At 47.3% G+C, this 17637-nt stretch overlaps 1 protein-coding gene across 1 annotated transcript; it reads right to left on the bottom strand.

The window, feature by feature from the left end:
• Positions 1 to 611: 611 nt before the first annotated feature.
• MCL1 (MCL1 apoptosis regulator, BCL2 family member) lies at positions 612 to 7556 on the bottom strand. The gene is made up of 3 exons (XM_081173745.1): positions 6741 to 7556; positions 2611 to 2858; positions 612 to 2172 (listed from the first exon to the last, which is right to left on the bottom strand). The coding sequence occupies exons 1-3, from the start codon at positions 7483 to 7485 to the stop codon at positions 2056 to 2058; spliced, it is 1110 nt and encodes a 369-aa protein (XP_081029871.1). The 5' UTR covers positions 7486 to 7556; the 3' UTR covers positions 612 to 2055.
• Positions 7557 to 17637: the final 10081 nt, after the last annotated feature.

Raw genomic sequence — 17637 nt, 5'->3', positions numbered from 1 at the left:
AACAAGAAAAAAATATTCTGAATCTCAGAAGCCAGAACAGCAAGAGGGATTGCTGCACAGTGAAAGCAGCAATCCCTCTTGCTGTTCTGGCTTCTGGGATAGCTGCGCAGCCTGCATTCGCTCCATAAGACGCACACACATCTCCCCTTACTTTTTAGGAGGGAAAAATGAGTCTTATAGAGCAAAAAATACGGTAACTCTCACCTTTTTTTAACTACCGTTGAAAAATGCATATAGGCATAGATATGCTAAGAGAGCTATGGATAAAGGCAGTGCAGTAGGGAAACTGAAGCACTCCTGATGCTGTTTGACTGCAACTCTCACCAGCACCTAGGGTTATAAGCTTACCCACCACTGATACAGAGATACCAGTCATGGCAACCCCAGGGGCATAATCCAGGATCCAGCAGTAACTGGCTACTTTTTCACAAGCCAGCCAGGGGTGCTCCCCTCCAGAGCCAGCTGCAAGATTGAGTGACAAAAAAGGAAGAAGAGAGGCAGCAAATGGCCAGGCCTTCTAGTAGAGTTTGGCCACAGAGAAGGCAGGATGCATACAAATATAGCTTCAATTGTTTCATGTTTCTGCCTTAACAGAAGGCACACACTGCAACCACCTGTGAATTGTTTTATTGGACAGTTTATGTAAACAAGAAAGTCTGACCATAGCACCATGTTGAGTCTATGCTTTGTTTTAGGTTTTCACATCTGCCACAATCTGGTCTAAACAAAGCTAACAGTACAGCGAAGACTAAACGCAATCTAGTCAAACTGCAAAAACAACTTAACCTCTTGCTCCTACACTGAACACTTCTGCCTAATAAAGGGTTCAAGAAACCCAAGTCTACAAGCCTCTCTCATATTCTCCCTCAAAGATTCAGATTTATTCCGTGCATAGGCCATAATGTCTTACATTGCTAACTCATTTGAGAAATTTTATTCTTAGAGACAAGTATGACATTCTTTTGTAAGTTTAGCTTAAAATAATTGGCTTTAAAGAAAGCAAGAATCAAAATAAAGAAGGTAAAAAAACTTAAGATTTGTGGAAATGCCTCCCCTGGCAACCACGAAGAAAGAAAACATTTTAAAGAACAAAAAGAAAGTCGCTTAGCTGTACTTAGATGGTTGTTCAGTAAAGTCACCTGGCAGAACCAAGTTGTTATTGAAGTACATAGAAAGGTAGGCCCAGATTATGTGACATTTAGAGGGCTAAAGAATAAAGAGCTGCAAAACCTGAATCTAATTACATTAAAAAAAAACTCTTTTACAACCTTTCCCAAAGATAAATCTCTTTTAAAGGTATACACTTTGTACAGTTTCAGCTACAAATGTACATACATTTCTGCTGACTTCCCCGTGAAGGTTTATACATATTTACACTATTGCGCTCCATGTCTTGTGATAACTTGGGAGCTATGGCAGTGTACGCTTCCAAGGGGAGGGCAGGAGAACAGGAAACAAAAACTGAAGGGAGTACATAGAACAGGATCAGCCCTTGATGCAATGAGATGGGTTCAGATTTTGGAGTTTTCTCTCTCCACAGCAGACACAACACACACCTGTGCCAGCGAACAGATAAGGCATTTGCAGTGTTCACCTGAAGGTCCTTCATTTTGCTCACCGCACAAAGCATCTTGCACGTCACCCCTAACACGCCACTCTCTTCTCTGAAGGTGATAATTTAGATACCCCGCTTGGGCGTATGGTCACAGTTCTGTGCAAATAGAACACTACCTAGCACATCCATCAGTTCTTATAAGCCCAATGTGGCTGTGGGTTCATAGTCCAAGCCCAAGACCGTGCTCAGGTGGGCTTCAGTCCTCTTAGCTCCACCACTGGAGGAAGCGGAGTGCGTGTTCCTTGGCTTGAAGGATCTACTCCCAATTTGTAAAGACATCCTTGTTGGTGACATTCTAAAACTGACAGTTCAGACCAAACTTTCCATGGGATTTCGAGGTGTTTTAATTCTCCCGTCAACTTTCAAAGAACGGCTCAGTTTTCTAGTCACAGTAGAACAGGATAGTCCAAGCTAGCTCCTCACTGGGAGCACTCCTTGACTCACCGGATCATGTAAGCCAAACCTGCTCCTATTCCAGCCACGCCTGCAAAAGCCATCAGAACGCTTCTGATGCTGCCTTCTACGTCCTCTACATGGAAGAAATTAACAAATCCCTCCTAGAAGAAAGAATTGCATTGTTAATTGCTTTTAAGCACTGGCAGCCATGTGTGTCTGACTGCTTCAAAGAGAATTCGCAGGAAGAATGGAAGGTAAAACCATGTACTGAGCAAAGTCCAACATCCAGCAGTTCTCAGTCCAATCCACTCCCCGTTTTCAACAACCGCAACCACACACACACAAACAATGTTCCCTTTGTGGGAAACCAATTTTAACGTAGCTCTTTTAAACATCTCATGACAGATATTCACTCTATTTATGGAGAGTTAACATAGGGAGGCAGCCCTAAAATCTGATGAAGCATGCATTCACTTCCAGAAAGATCAGCTACAGGAAGGTATTGGGGTCTCCAGGTTTGGATTTTGACTGTGAAGAGTTACAAGGGAAAGGGGCAGCACAACAGCACCTACCATTCAGCCCCACCATGACTCACTTACCCAGGCATTATTGTTGAGGATCCATTCCCGCTTATCTGTAACCAGAACCTCGGTGATGAGCTCTGCCAAACGACCGATGGCACTCTCCTGATTGATGCACTTCAGATGTTTGGCAACAAAGGCACCAAAAGAGATGAGAGTCACAATTCGACCCCAGTTTGTTATGCCGTCACTGAAAAGGTGCTTTGCAACTTCTGACACAGTCTTCAGGTCATCCTCTTTCTTTATTTCAATCTTCCTAAGCATTCCTGAAGAGGGGGTGAGCAATAAGCAAGGAACACAGGTGAAAATACTGAAAATTCCACATTTAAGTGTGCAAGAAGTTTTAACAATCAAAATCATTAACAAAGCAGTTTAGTTTTCTCCCCCTCCCCCACTCTTTGCTCTTTGTTTTTGGAAGGATTGAGGTTGTAGTACTTGGTTGAATGAGCAATGGATGGTGGGTGGGCACTGATGTTTAAAACAGGGTCAGAGCCTGAACAGATGGAATGTTGATGGGATAAGCTTGCTCAGAAGTCTTATTGGCAAGAGCTTCCCCCTCCCCAATGAGACAGGGAGTGTATGTGCTGTCCTAGGTGGGAGGCAATTATTACTTACTTTAATTCTGGAGCTATATGAGTTTTATCTGGTCAGCTGTCTTTGTCGTACAAAGTGTTTGGTTGGGATTTTGTAACTGTAGGCTTTTATTTGATTATCAATATACTGTATTGCATTTGATTTCTATTTTGTGCTGTTTTAAACTTCTTTTGCATTGTATTTGCTTCCCATGTTGTACATTGCTTTGAGATTCGTTTAAATGGTTTTCACTTCCCATACTGATGTTCTACTGTTTTTTTATTTTGACTATCACTTTATGAATTCATTTGAATACAAAGTGATTGTCTTAATAAAAATAAGTTCTAGCACTTCCTGAGAAGAACATGAAAATGTTCTAGAGCTGCTTTAGACTTGCCGATCAGCAGCTGCCTGTTTCAGAGTCCAGTTCTCAGACAAACTTAACACAACTCCTACTTACAGCCACTGATATCTGCAGCCCTAGATCAAAGCCCAGCTCTAGCGTCTAAGTAAGTGCTGCTTCAGCTATTTTTAATACAAAACAAGGAATCCAACAGTCGTCATGCTTTGAGCTAGTGGTTCAAGACTTGAATCCTGGCAGTACAATTCTGTCCTTAAGGGTTAAGCAGCCTTCAACTATTAGCCACTGATACTTAAAAGAAACTTGAGGAAGCTGAAATCCAGAAGTCAACAAGGAAGTGACTATAGCTAGTTCATTTTCATGATTCAGGAACAGGGATGCTTGCATCCGCATTTAGGAGTTGCCCCAAAGCAGAGTCTTTACTGTGGAGAGGCAGTGATTCAGAAGGCTTAAAGCAAACCATTAACCATAAGTCTAATGAAATTTGTTCTTATACACTAGATGAGTGAGCCAAGTCCTAACGCTTCCTAACCCAGAAAACAAACAATACCTCTGTGGGAAGTCTGTGCCATTGTGACTTCCGTATATGCAGGATGTAAGGAATGTTCTACAGGACATCTCACAAATAGCTACTGTCAAAAGTTTTTCTTGCCCATCCACATTACAAAAACCTGAGCAGCTCAGCCACAAGGGTAGCTGGGAGGAGATAGACAACTGGAGGACACTGACTTAGAGGTGGCAAACCATCGGGGCTCTCTAGGAGTGTTCAAATTACTGGAGGTTATTTTAAGGCTACTTCCCAGCTCTACATAGTCAGTGCCCTGGCTAATGTAATATACTAAAATGAAGGCAAATGGGAATGGCAAAGTGCTGGTAAATAGCAAACCTGCTCCAAAGCAACTCAGAAGGAAGTTAGTTGTTCACAGCAGGAACCAGCTAATCTTTTATCACCATGTTTACAATGAATTATATTTCACTTGCTAGGCAGGAGCAGGATGTCAGCAAGAGCTAATCTGTACCCAGATTATCTTCTTCTGCCTGCAAGAGTTTCTCCCCACCCCCACTGTCAAGCGAACTAAATTCATCAGTTTCGTTTCTGCTGGGCTTGGTGCTTTCACAATGACTCCTTGCAGAAAAACAGGGTGGGAAGGAAGGCTGGGCCACCCACAAACCTCTGGCTGCCAGGGTGGCCTCTCAAGAAGCTTGAACTCTACTGGAGATCAGGAATCCTGCCCAAACTGCACAGAACTGAAGTCAACCAACCAGACTCAAAAAATGTGCAACCTTTCAGTCCACGGACACATCAGGAACTTTCCCTTCAACATCCCTGTTTACTCTTTTTAAACTTTGGACACTCTTCCAATTCTTTTTCATAAGAGCCCTGCCATTTCTCCCCTTTACTTGCCCCTCCAACACATTCCCCCTCCCACCCATCGATTTCCTTTGCTACATTCCCATCCCAAGGACACCCTGATCCACTATGTTTAGCTCCTCACCTTCACTTTTCCCCCCAAGCCACCTGCTTTCCTCCCTCCCCCATCCCAACCCCTACCTCTAGCACTTCACCAGCCCTACAGGTGCTCACCTCCACTTCCATTCACACCTTACAGCTGACACCAACTTTTCTTTGCCCCACACAAGCTCCTTTCATGCTCTTCCCTAAACACACCTTAGTGAGTGCTTCCCATCCTCCTCCTTCCCCAGTCCCTTTCCACTTCAGTACCCTGCTGCACTTCCGACTTCCCGTTTTTGCTTTTTTATAACAATAAATCTTGTATTAGTTTTTTGTGAACCACCTTGGCTGCTTTAAGAGAAAGGCAAGATACTAAAATGTCAGTAAATGTGAGATACTGATAGTTTCCTCCTCTCCACACCCCATGACTTAAGCCCCCCATCAGTTATTACTCCTCACTGTTTCCTCCCAAGCAAGCAAACGCCCCCATTTCCTTCCCACACTCATTCTAAGAAAGCCACACCTCAACTTCAGTGTATGTAATTAGAATAATTTTATTTTAAATGTTGCTTTTCTCTTCAGCCACCCAGGAAATATTGCTGGGGAGTGTTCCAGTCTGTCAGCTTGCCTGACTGGCTTCAACTAGCAGGCAGGCACTTGGTGTCAATAGGTCCCAGGCAGTGGGGTACACTTCCAGAAGATTAGGCAGGCATCCTCTTGAAAAAACTGTTTTATGCCAGTGGGCCTCTGCAGAGCCTTTTATATTCTTAAAATGAAGCAGCCACTGTTTTGGCTATTCTGTATTTTTTATCTCTTCCACAAATGTTGTTGCATCTGTCTCTGGTATTTTGTATCTGTAAACAGTTCCCACAAAAAGGCTGCCCAAATGTGGCCCGTGGCCTTCTGCTTCAGGCTTTCCTCACAGGATAAATGAGTCTTTACCAGTTTGTTAGGCCTATGGTCTTTTCTTGCATGTACTTCCTGTTTTCTGTATATGTTTATCATCTTCATTGAAAACAGCTTCTGTTTCATTTATTTAATGAGGCATCATCATAGCTCAAGGACACATTCCAGCCAGGCGAAGAACACTTAAGCATGCAAAAGTCAGAGCCTGGGAAAAGGGGGTGTGATCTCAAGAAAAAGCACAACCCCCCCCCTACATCATCATCATCATTATGGACAGAAGCTAGCTTGGGCTGCTTTGGGGGCAAGTTATAATCTCCCCCAGCCCTTATTTGTAGATCCCCTCTGGCTTTCTTCTTCCCTTGACCTTTTTCCATCCCCAATGAAGGGTGCCAATCTGCGATAAAGAGGGGGCGTGGCCCCAGAACAGACTCCTCCCCCACTATTCACTATTATGGCTGTCTAGAATAAGAAATGATTCATCATTTCTTCCCCAGCCCTCTTTTAGGCACCCCTTCCATTTACTCTCCCCCCAACCCCCGCAAAAAAATTATAACCCTGCAAAAAAGGGTGCCAGCCTGGTGCTGTCGAGGGCAGTGCGCGGCCTAAAAAACCTGGCACCACGCCCACCTCCTGCTGCTCTTGTGAGCCGCCCTGGCCCCTTTCCGGGGCGGCTTGCAATAACCTCGACACCGGGATTAAAGGGCGAAGAGGCAACCCTCTTGCCCCTCATTTCCCCACTTCCTCCAACCCCCTCCCTCCCACCTTGGCCCAACTGCGATTCCAGCCCCCGCGCGGGGGGGGGTTGGGCTGGATGACCTCGGGGTTCCCCTTCCCCCCTCCGCTCCCATCACCCACCTTGGAAAGCCAGCTGGTGCTTGTCGAGGATGTTGTCCCCGACCCGCCGGAGGGTCTCCAGCGCCTGCGAGGCGGCGGCGGCGGCCTCCTCCTCCTCGTGGGTGGTCGCCATGCGGCCCAGGAGGCCCTTCAGGATCTTCTTCCCGCCGCCTCCCGACGGCCCTTTGGCGTCGCCGTCGCCCGAGGCGGCCTCGCGCAGGTACCGGCTCACCAACTCCAGCGTCACTTTGCGCAGGTCGTCCGGGGCGGACGCCGCCGCCGCCGCCGCCACCGCCGCGTCGTCGTCCCCCTGCGAGGACGGGATGGACTCCAGCGAAGGGGTGGGCGAAGGCACGTCTCCGGCCTCCGCGGCGGCCTCGGCCTCGTCGTCGTCGCAGCCGTCCAGCTCTCCCTCAGGGAGCGCCAGCGCCAACGGCCGCGCGGCGGGGGAGCCAATCAGCGCGCGGGGCGCTACTTCGAAGGGCCCAATCCGCGCCAGGGGCCCCGCCAGGGGCGCCCCTGAGCCAATCCGCGCCAAGGGCCCCTCAGGGAAGACGCTGGGCCCCCAGCCGCGCCCAATCCGAGGCGAGAACGGGCCGGCGCCCTCAGAGCGGCCGTTGGCGGTGAAGACGGCGGCCGCCGCGGCTGAGGCGCTTGGGGCTCCACTACTGCTGCCGCCTCCGCCGGCCCCCGGGGAGACCGGCGTGGCGGGCGCCATGCTCGGTGCGCCCCCACAATACAACACCACCGACTTCTTGTTAAACATGGCGGCCTCCTCGCAGCTTCCCGCGAACTCCGAAGCTCGTCGCGCAGAGCTGTGAGAGGGGAGCGGCGGCGGCGGGGAGGGTCTTATAAAGGCTCTGACGCGCTGGCGTCAGAAGGGACGTGGCATGCGACGTGGGCTTGAGGCAGTGACGCGGAGGGGAGGGGAGGTGGGCGTGGCTAAAACAGGCCACCATAGACGTTTAAAGGGTAGAAGGAGGAGCCCGCTTTTGTATAGGGCGCTTCTTGGTTGCTCCATTGTTCAGGGGCGGGCAGGTGGGGACCGGTTAGTAGTAGTAGTAGTAGTAGTAGTGATAATAATAATAATTAATAATAATAAATTTTATTTATGCTCAGGGCGGCTAACACCAGTAAAATTACAGTAAAAACATAATAGAGGGGAAAAAACCCAATTTAAAATACAGGTTAAACTGCAATTTAAAATGCAGCCTCATTTTAAAAGTAGCCCGTAGTAGTAGTGATGATAATTAATAATAATAATAATAATAATTTTATTTATTCCCCAGCCAGAGCCGGGCTCAGGGTGGCTAACACCAATAAAATCACAGTACAAAACATAATAGGGGGGAAAGAGGGGGGGGACCCAGTTTAAAGTACAGGTTAAAATGCAATTTAAAATGCAGTCTCATTTTAAAAGTAGACCATAGATCAAAACCATAAGGGGAGGGAAACATAAGGGTCAGACTGAGTCCCAACCAAAGGCAAAGCAGGCGTCAGGGTGGTTTCCCAGGAGATTGGCCCCTTTCTTTCTGATGGTTTGTTCTTCTGTCCCCTTGCCAATCTAGTCCAGCATCCTGTTCTCACAGTAGACAGTTCCCCTAAGAGCAGGGAATGCATAGGAGATCCGTGGCCAAAGTTTTGCCATTCGAGATTAGGGTTTTGCCATACTAGATTAAGCGGTTTTTATTTTATTTTTTGGCATTTCTAGATTAGAGGTTTGCCATTTCAGATTAGGGTATTGCGATCCTGCATTAGGGCATTGCAATTCTAAATTAGAGTTTCGCAGCCCTAGTTTGTGGGCTTGCAGTTCTAGATTAGCATTTTCCATTCTAGATTGGTGGTTTGCCATTCCAGATTAGCGGATTGCCATTCTAGATCAGGCAGGGCAGAAACCAGGAGTGGATGTCTGAGCAAAAAAAGCTGAGGCTGAAAGTTGAGTTCTGAAACCGAAAACTGGAACTGTAAACAAGATTCCTGGGCTGAGCCGTGTTTGCTTTCCCATATGTACTCTTTACCCTCCTTCGATTCCAAGGGTGCGTCTGACCCGTTCAGCCACTGTGCAAACACTTGGCTCCGGTTTCTGGATTCTGGGAATCTGGTGGAAACAAATCTCCAGGGCATGAAATCTGCCCAGCCATGCTGTGGGCACCAAGAGAGAGAAAAACGGATTTCAGAGCAGCTGTGATTTGGGATACCAGGGAGCCTACCCACAAACCATTAGCAAAGAGAAAACAAATGGAAATAGCCAAGCAATTACCCTTTAAAAACCTCTGTCTTATTTTGTGTGGAATGTGTAATTTTTAAATGTGCAGCCTATTGCCCATATATTTCAGGTGGGCTTACAACGCCCCTGCTGTGTAGTCCAGCATTGCAAGAACTTGGAAAGAGAGAAAAACTTACAACAGTCCTGCAATGATGTCCATTGCTATGACTCCCATATTGCAGATTGGGGTCCTTCTGTGCTGCTGCAACTGAGAGAGCAGCTTACAACAGCCCTGCAATGCAGTCCAGTGCTTAAAAATTGTAAGGCTCATCTGGGTCTGGATATGGAGTTATGGGACAAGACCACCCATGTAAAGCACCCCCTCAGCTTGCAGCAAAGTCTTTCTCTGCTCAAACTACCCCGGGGTGTCTTCCTCCCTGGGCCAAATCCAGCGCTTGATTTCATGCAGAAACGTCACCCTTAGTTGACTCACCTTGAAACTGACAGGTTGCAATGACCTGCTGATATGAACAGGTTTTCAACATTGAGGCTGTAACCCTTATACACATTTGTGTGGGAGTGAGTTTTATTGAGGTGAAGAGTGTTCACCTCTGAGTAAGAACAGGAAAGAGGCTTACAGCATCTTAATGGACTTAACCAATTTTTATTATGGCATCAGCTTCCGTGGACCAGACCCCCCCCCCTTCCTTAGAGTGCTGTTGTGCTCAGGTTGTGTGTTGAGGGTTTTGCATAATAGGCATCTGGTTGGCTACTGTGAGGACGCTGGACTATGATGGGCCCCCTTTGGCCTGATCCAGTAACCAGGCTCTTCTGACTTTCTTATGGAACCCCCAGGTCCAGAGGCAGTCTATCTAGATTCCTAGGTTCTCTGCGGCATTCGGCCACTGCGAGGACAGGATGCTAGACTTGACAGGCCCCTTTGGCCTGATCCTGTTGCGGGGCTCTCCAATCCACAAAAGCTGATGCCGTCATAAAATGCATCAGCCTTTAAGGTTCCACGAGATCCTGTTGTTTTTGCTGCATCAAACCACCATTGTCCAGAAATTGTTTATTTTGAGGAGACAGGTACAGGATGGGGCTATAAATGCCACACTTAAGACCTGGGTTAGGAAGAGGAAGAGCTCTTTCTAACATGGGGTAAGGTAAAGGTAAAGGGACCCCTGACCATTAGGTCCAGTCGTGACCGACTCTGGGGTTGCGGCACTCATCTCGCTTTACTGGCCGAGGGAGCCGGCGTACAGCTTCCGGGTCATGTGGCCAGCATGACTAAGCCACTTATGGCGAACCAGAGCAGCGCACGGAAACACCGTTTACCTTCCTGCAGGAGTGATACCTATTTATCTACTTGCACTTTGACGTGCTTTCGAACTGCTAGGTTGGCAGGAGCAGGGACCGAGCAATGGGAGCTCACCCCGTGGCAGGGATTCAAACCGCCGACCTTCTGATTGGCAAGCCCTAGGCTGTGTGGTTAAACCCACAGTGCCACCGGCGTCCCGCGGTACTCTCCTATAAATCCATGGACTCAAAAGTTACTCATGGCCACCAGTGATTTCAGTAGGCGTCCTCCCAACACTAAGCAAAATTGGCCTACCAAAGCAATTATAGCCCATTAGCCAGTGTGGTGTAGTTGTTAAGAGCATCAAACTAGGTCCTGGGAAATCTGGGTTCAAATCCTCACTTGCCCATGGAGCTCCCTATGGGTGACCTTATGGCAGCCACCACCTCTCAGCCTGACCAACCTCACAGGATTGTTGTGAGGGTAAAATGCAGAGTGGGAGAACAGTCACTGTTATAAGAATTTTAAGGTCTTATATATCTCGAATAAATGTTCATAAATGTACCAAGCAAACACATATATAAATATATAAACCACATGCCCGAAACCCATAGGAAAAGTCCTAAAGCCATTTTGACTCTTTCAGTCACCTCAAATATTTCTCTGCAAGGCCAAAGGAAACGCAGAAACCTCCCCATTGTCTCTGTCCTCACAAATCCTGCCTTAAGGGCACATTTAAGGTGTGAATAGGGTGAGCCTGTGACCTGGATCAGGAATTAAGTATTATTTTTGCAAAAGAATGGCCAGGCTCCACAGGTAATCCAGTCAAGTGACCATTAACAGGTAACCTGGCAGACAGGGTAACAACACACTCAGATTTCTGTTGTAGACCGCCTTTTCTGTGATGTAGGTATGATGTTTCTGGGGGTGGTCTTGGACTCCAGGGCGGGTAATTTAAAATGTCTATATAAGGGCAGGCACACCTTTGTTCTGGGTCCTCTCTCCTGCATGTGGGGAGTGAGGACCCTGTTGCAACAGTTAATAAAGATCAGGCTTATTAGCTGCTTTGCTTTTCAATATTCTCTGGTTGGTCTCTGTTATTTTCTCCTACCGATAGAGAACCTACAAAAGGACTCTATATGGGCTTTTGGGTACCCCATAAGGGAAAAGGAGCAGTTTTTTTTTTTACTTATATCAATCACCTTGGGCTCTTTGGAGGAAAGGTAGGTTAGAAATGTAACAATAAATAAAATTAAGGAAACGAAATAAAATGTTGGAGTCCCTCCCCCACCGGTTGAGTTTGATGGGTAGCACTCACTTCTCCCTCCGCCCGCCCCCCCAGGAAGAAAGAAATGGTTCAGTCTACAATTTAACATATCTGTGTTGAACACTGAAGCAGCGAGGCTACAGGAGAGGTGGGAAGGATCAACAGCTCCATGGAACTTAATGGAGGAAGGCGGAGCCAAGCTGGAAAGGGAGGAGTATCTGTTTGGGGGGGGGGAAAGCTCAATGGGTGAAGGATTTGGGTTTTTCCCTCTCCCATCAATGGAAAAGCAAAGAGAGATCTTGAAGGAGAATAGGAAGTATCTCTGTGTGTGACTCACCCGTGGAGAATGCAGAATGCTTTGTTATGTAACGCTTTCTCAAGGGGGGGGGGCAGAGAGGAGAAGGGAAACAAGTCTCAAAAAGAGGAAGGGGGGAACTTCTCCCAAACATTGGAAACTTCCAGCAGCTTCCCGAAAGGTTTATTTTCAGCACCCAATAAAAGGAAATGATGCATTTTAAAGAAAAGCGCACTTTAATGTGTGTGCCATAGGGCCTTGGTGGATGCAAGATCCTCTAAGACTATGAGGGCATCAGAAGAGCACATCCCACAGTCCCTTATACTCCAGCATCCTGTCCTTTGCGCTTGGGATCTTTGAATTCTACTTGAACAGGTGTGCCGGCATCTCCCTTACCTGAAACCATGGAGAGCAGCTGCCAGCCTGTGCAGGCGTTACTGAGGCAGATGGACCCATGGTCTGACTTGCCCTTTGGCAGTGGCAGGCCCCTTCCTTTCCCCCTGTTTAAACCGGCTCTCTCTATCTCTAGAACCATGAGGACTAGAACCTTATCTTTAGGCCAAGGGCTGCCGCTCGCTTGGTAGAGCAGATTAGAGCAAGCCGGGAGCACGCGGGTTCACTCCTCACTATCTCTGGGCAGGGCTTGGAATATCTACCATCTGAAAGCCCAGTCGCTGCCATTCAGTGTGGACAGCCCTGAACTCTGTGGATCTGAACGCAGCTCTGTTTAGGGAAGCTTTTAATGTTTTAACAGACTATTGTATTTCAATATTGTGTTGGAAGCCACCCAGAGTGGCTGGGGAAACCCAGCCAGATGGGCGGGGTATAAATTATCATTACTATTATTATTATTATTATTATTATTATTATTATTATTATTATTATTAATTCTGCCTTGGTATAAGGAAAGAAAGCAGCAGCAGATTAAAAGGGAGCTTGCCCACTGCTCATTGCCACGGGCACCTCGTCCCCATAAACAACAGAGGTGCAAAGAGTTTTCTGGGGATTTGTCAATGTTTTATTTATGACTGAGGTGGGTGTGAGCTGGCTTCAGTGAAAAGGGTTTGACGGAACCCCCCCCCCCCAGATTTTAGCATATGTCCATTCCCCCCACCCACCCAAAGTCCAGCTCGCTCTGCCCTCTTTCCTGATTCTGCACCGAACATAACAGGATGTCACGTCTACGCTGGAAAGTGATGCTTTTTTTTCCACCGGATGTTCAATCCCCCGCTGCCGACTTCTGCAAAAAAAAAGCACCAGCTGATTTTGCAGAAATATAGGTCAGGAGGTAGAGGAACCCCAGACAAGCCTGTTTGTCCCAGATGACGTCTGTGTCTCGTGGAGGGCATAGGGTTTTCCGAAGTGGTCATTGGAACCAGCAAGGATGTCGCCGTTCAGCTGATCGTCAGGGCTTGCAAAAGGGCAGAGCGGCTGCTCTGCATGCAAAAGGCCCCAGGAGAGCAGCTGCCAGTCAGTGTTGACAATATTGAACTAGATGGTTGGCACCCGTCTGTCTCGGGAGAGAACGGAGGAGTGCGCCTTTGGAGGTCAAGTCAAACTGCTGGAGATTTACAGCGCCTGCTGTGGCTGTAGAGACCGATACGGGAGAGGCATGTTTTGTTGCAGCCGGGGCAGATGAAGGTGCCCGGTTCTGCTGCTGCAGAAGCACCACAACATTTCTTCTCTCTGCACTGCTCCCAGCGGTCATTCCTCCCCTGGTCACTGCTATGAATGTCCGACCTGTCTGTCTCTAGGCACTGTGGTCATCTGCAAGGAATTCCCACATGGCGGTGTTGATACTGCCAGCCTTTGCGTCACATTTGTAGACATCTTTGTGACACAGAGCTGGTCTCTCAACGTCCTTGGCGATCCTTCCAATCTGTGCACATGGCCAAGCCAGCACAGACGTCGCCGAGACAGAGGCGTGATCATGCTCAGAATGTAGGCTTCGGAGAGCACATCTTTGAGACTCTGTCCTGCCATCCAATGCCCAAAATCATGGCCTAACTTGGTACAAGTTTCCTATGTTCATATTTAAACCAGCTCTTTATTCAGAATCACGAGGAGTATAATATTTTTAAGGGAAAGACTGAAACCATGGACAGCCGCTACCAGTAAGTATCAACAATACTGAGCTTAGATGAGCCGTTAGAAACAAAAATACATTTAGTATTTATTTTAAGGCATTTATATACCACTCAGTTGTCTAGTATTTCTAAGCGCTGTGTCTAAAAATGAGCCATACAGAGAATGAACTAAAAAAATAATAATCATAAATGCCCAAGAGACACCTGCTAGAATAAGGACGTATTTGTTGTGCAGCTGAAGTTCAGCATGGAATGTACTGTCATGTGAGAGGGAGTTCCACAGGCTTGGGCCAATGAGACCAACTGCAGATCTTCTAGTAGTTACAAGCCATGCATCTCAGCCATGGGTGACCATCAGCAGAGACTCCTCCCAAGATCTCAGTGATCAGGTAGGGATACAAGGGATCAGGCAGTTGTCAGACCAAAGGCCAGGGGGAAATGTGAGAATATTATGACCCTGGGACTTTTCTGGAACCTAGGGCTGGCGTTCAGCTTCCCATCTCTCAAAGGAACAATATTTGTTGCCAATTGGAACAAAACCTCACCAAAGGTGAGAACCAGCGTCTACCTCACTTTGCCCCATGGCAGAGCCGGCCCTGGGCAGCCCACCCTGAATTTCAGTTGCAACTGAAACCGGCAGAGGTGACACAGAGACGAAAGCATTCGCTCTGCGGGCTCTGAGGACTGTCTTTGAAAGACATGCCCGCTCTTATGTAAGCAGATTTAACAGGTCGCTGGAGATTGCATCACCGCAACCCTTTTGTGGGAACATACCTGGGGAAATAAAATAAACACCAACGCACACCTATTTTTAAAAAGTACATGCCGTATTCAGATGTCACAAAAATGACGTATGACAAGCCCAAACCTGTCCTGAGTTGCGCTTAGGGACTGCCAATCATCAATTTTTTTCCCCCTTTCTATTTTGAGAAAGGTGCAACTAGATTAGCAAAACACAGAGTCTGCCTCCGCCTCCTGGGAAAACCAGAAAAACTCACCTCTCTATTAAACAGCAACAATTGCTCATGGATCTGATCTTCATCAATACAGGGTGGGGAGCAAGTTTCTAGCCCTCATTGCGGCAGGAAAACGCTTGACGCCAATGAAGGGCAGGTACAACTCCCAAAAGCCTCAGCAAGCATGGCCAAAGGGTGGAATATAGTGAGGGACGTGCATGAGTATCTGTAGAAAGTAGTCTTCTGTACAAGGCATAGCTGTCAACTTACAGATTTGAAAATAAGGGACCAGCAGCCAAAATAAGGGATCAACAATTACTTTGATAAAATACATATTTTGTTGCGTGCAAATGGCTTTAGATACCTATTAGGTCCATAAATTACAATATAGCATATATTCAACACAAAAAAGCAGCAACAATTTGTTGTTGACAAAGGACAGCTGGACATAGAAAGGGCCCCATTATTTTCAGGAGTTTATTTAAGGGACATCATCAATAAGGGACAGCTGCGGGACATGGCGCTGGGATAAGGGACTGTCCCGCCAAATAAGGGACGCTTGACAGCTATGGTGCAAGGGCAACATTTACAAAATTCATAAAGTGTGTCATTCCACAAACTTTTGCCTCTGGCCCCTGGGAGGTTGCTCAGAAAAGAATGCGGCCCTCAGCCTGCAAAAGTCTCCCTGCTCATTTCTTGACAACCTGGCTGAGTCATGCACCGAAGAACCTCCTGGGACATCCAGGATCCTGCTGGACGAATGACGTCCGCCTAAGACTTTGGCCCTGAGATAACAGAATTCTCATGTTTGACTCCCCATAAACTTAATCATCAGACCAGCCTCAAAGTCCTACACATAAAAAAGAGGGCAAAGTCTCTAGCAATAACGTTCCTAGGAGATAAGAGTAGACCTTCGACCGCGGAGATATCCTGGGGGAATCTGCACCCTGCCTTGGGTGGGAAGGGACCCCAAACTCCACACAGAAACCACACTGCGATGGAGCAGATTGAAATATGCAGGAAGTCAGGATAAACCTAGCTCAACCTTGCCCAACCAGGCACCACGACCCATATGTGGGCTACCCTAGACCCTGGGCCAGAGTCTCCAGCTGGTACAAAGCTCTGTGGCTAGACTGGAGTATCTCCAGCGCATAACTCCAGTGTTCAGAAGCCCCCACTGGTTGCCCCTACGTGACCGAGCCGGGTTCAAGTCCTTGTTGTGATTTACAGGGCCCTTAACAGCCTGAGTTCAGGATATCCCAAGGACTTCCTGAACCCTTAAATCCCTGCCCCATCGCTGAGGTTTTTGGGGAGTTAATGTTATCACTCAGGCGCACGGTTCTGATCACCCATAGATTGTAGAATTGGAAGGGACAGCAAGGGTAAACCAGCCCAACCCATAGCTGTCAACCTTCCCTTTTTTTGCGGGAAATTTCCTTATTCCAGCACCATTTCCTGCTGCTTCCCGCTGCTATCTCAGATTGTTAGATATCCCATAGACTGTCCCCGGGACAGGTGAAACTGCTGATCCCTTATTTTCGAGTTTGCTGATCCCTTATTTTCCAATCTGAAAGTTGACAGCGATAGCCCAACCCCTTGCAATGCAGGAATCTTTCGCCCAACTAAAAGTCTCATGCTCTACTGACTGAGCTATCCCAAAAGTCATCTGTTTTGTGGGCCCAGTTTTAAGAAACTGCCTGCCAGTTGTGGCATCTGGCATGCCCACTTTCCCTGTTGCACATGGTATTTTTCCTCCTTGTCCTGTGGGGCTTACAATGCAAAACTGAAAGTAGGGAAGAGGACTCAGAGATGACTGAAGATTGGGTGAAGACTGAGCTAATTTTCCCTATCTCTTAACTCGAAAACAATGGAGCGATTCAGAGATCCTTTTAATATTTTGGGGGGTCTCAATAACAGTGGAACCTGGGGTGCACCGCTGCAAATCTCTTCGGGGAACAGCTGTGACTTTAAAAATCTTTAAACTCTTGCTCTCCGGCATGAACCTGGCATCTTCACTATATGGCTTTGGGCGAATGCTGAAGACTAGGGGTCAGCAAACTTTTTCAGCAGGGGGCCGGTCCACTGTCCCTCAGACCTTGTGGGGGGCCGGACTATATTTTGAGGGGGGGGAATGAATGAATTCCTATGCCCCTCAAATAACCCAGAGATGCATTTTAAATAAAAGGACACATTCTACTCATGTAAAAACACGCTGATTCCCAGACTGGATTCTGCGGGCTGGATTGAGAAGGCGATTGGGCTGGATCCAGCCCCCAGGCCTTAGTTTGCCTACCCATGCAGAAGACACATGCTGAAGAGACACACCTTTGACACCTGAGCTATGTTGTTCCAGAACCCTCCCTATTCCTGTGACTGTAGCATTTTTTACTTGTGATCTTTGGGTGGTAATAAATGTAATCATCATCATCATCATCATCATCATCATCATCATCATCATCATATCCAGAGCACAGCCCAAGAATCTCCTGACTCGGGCTGCGTGGGCAGAAACAGGAGTGGCTGCCCTTTGCTACCTTGAAGGGTTTTCTGAATGCCCTGGGTAACCTCCTATGGTATAGGCGGGGCCAGAGGCAAAAGTAGGCGGGGCCAGGCAGGTGAGTCTTACCTTTGTAAGGACAAGCAAGAGGCACAATCACAGGTCAAGGACACCTTTTAAGTTAAGTTTTTTTAAAAGAAATATTTTAATCCAAAATTTGAGTGACATAACATGCTGTTTTGGGAAAAAGAAAAAGAACCTGTGACCTGGTAATGAAACTCTGGGAAATCATCAGTCTCTTCTCCCTCCTTGG

The sequence above is a fragment of the Podarcis bocagei genome, assembly GCF_964188305.1.
Source record: "Podarcis bocagei genome assembly, chromosome: 16".
In the NCBI taxonomy this organism is placed as follows: domain Eukaryota; kingdom Metazoa; phylum Chordata; class Lepidosauria; order Squamata; family Lacertidae; genus Podarcis; species Podarcis bocagei.
Note: the sequence above shows the minus strand (reverse complement) of the source record. Positions and strands in the feature narration are given on the sequence as shown.

What these genes read in the sequence shown, in the direction of transcription:
- MCL1 (XM_081173745.1), bottom strand. Translation starts at nt 7,485, where the DNA reads ATGTTTAACAAGAAGTCGGTGGTGTTGTATTGTGGGGGCGCACCGAGC. An exon ending in GCACCAGCTGGCTTTCCAAG is followed by an intron (nt 2,859 to 6,740) that starts GTGGGTGATGGG and finishes CCCCCTCTTCAG; the next exon opens with GAATGCTTAGGAAGATTGAA. An exon ending in TCCTCAACAATAATGCCTGG is followed by an intron (nt 2,173 to 2,610) that starts GTAAGTGAGTCA and finishes TCTTTCTTCTAG; the next exon opens with GAGGGATTTGTTAATTTCTT.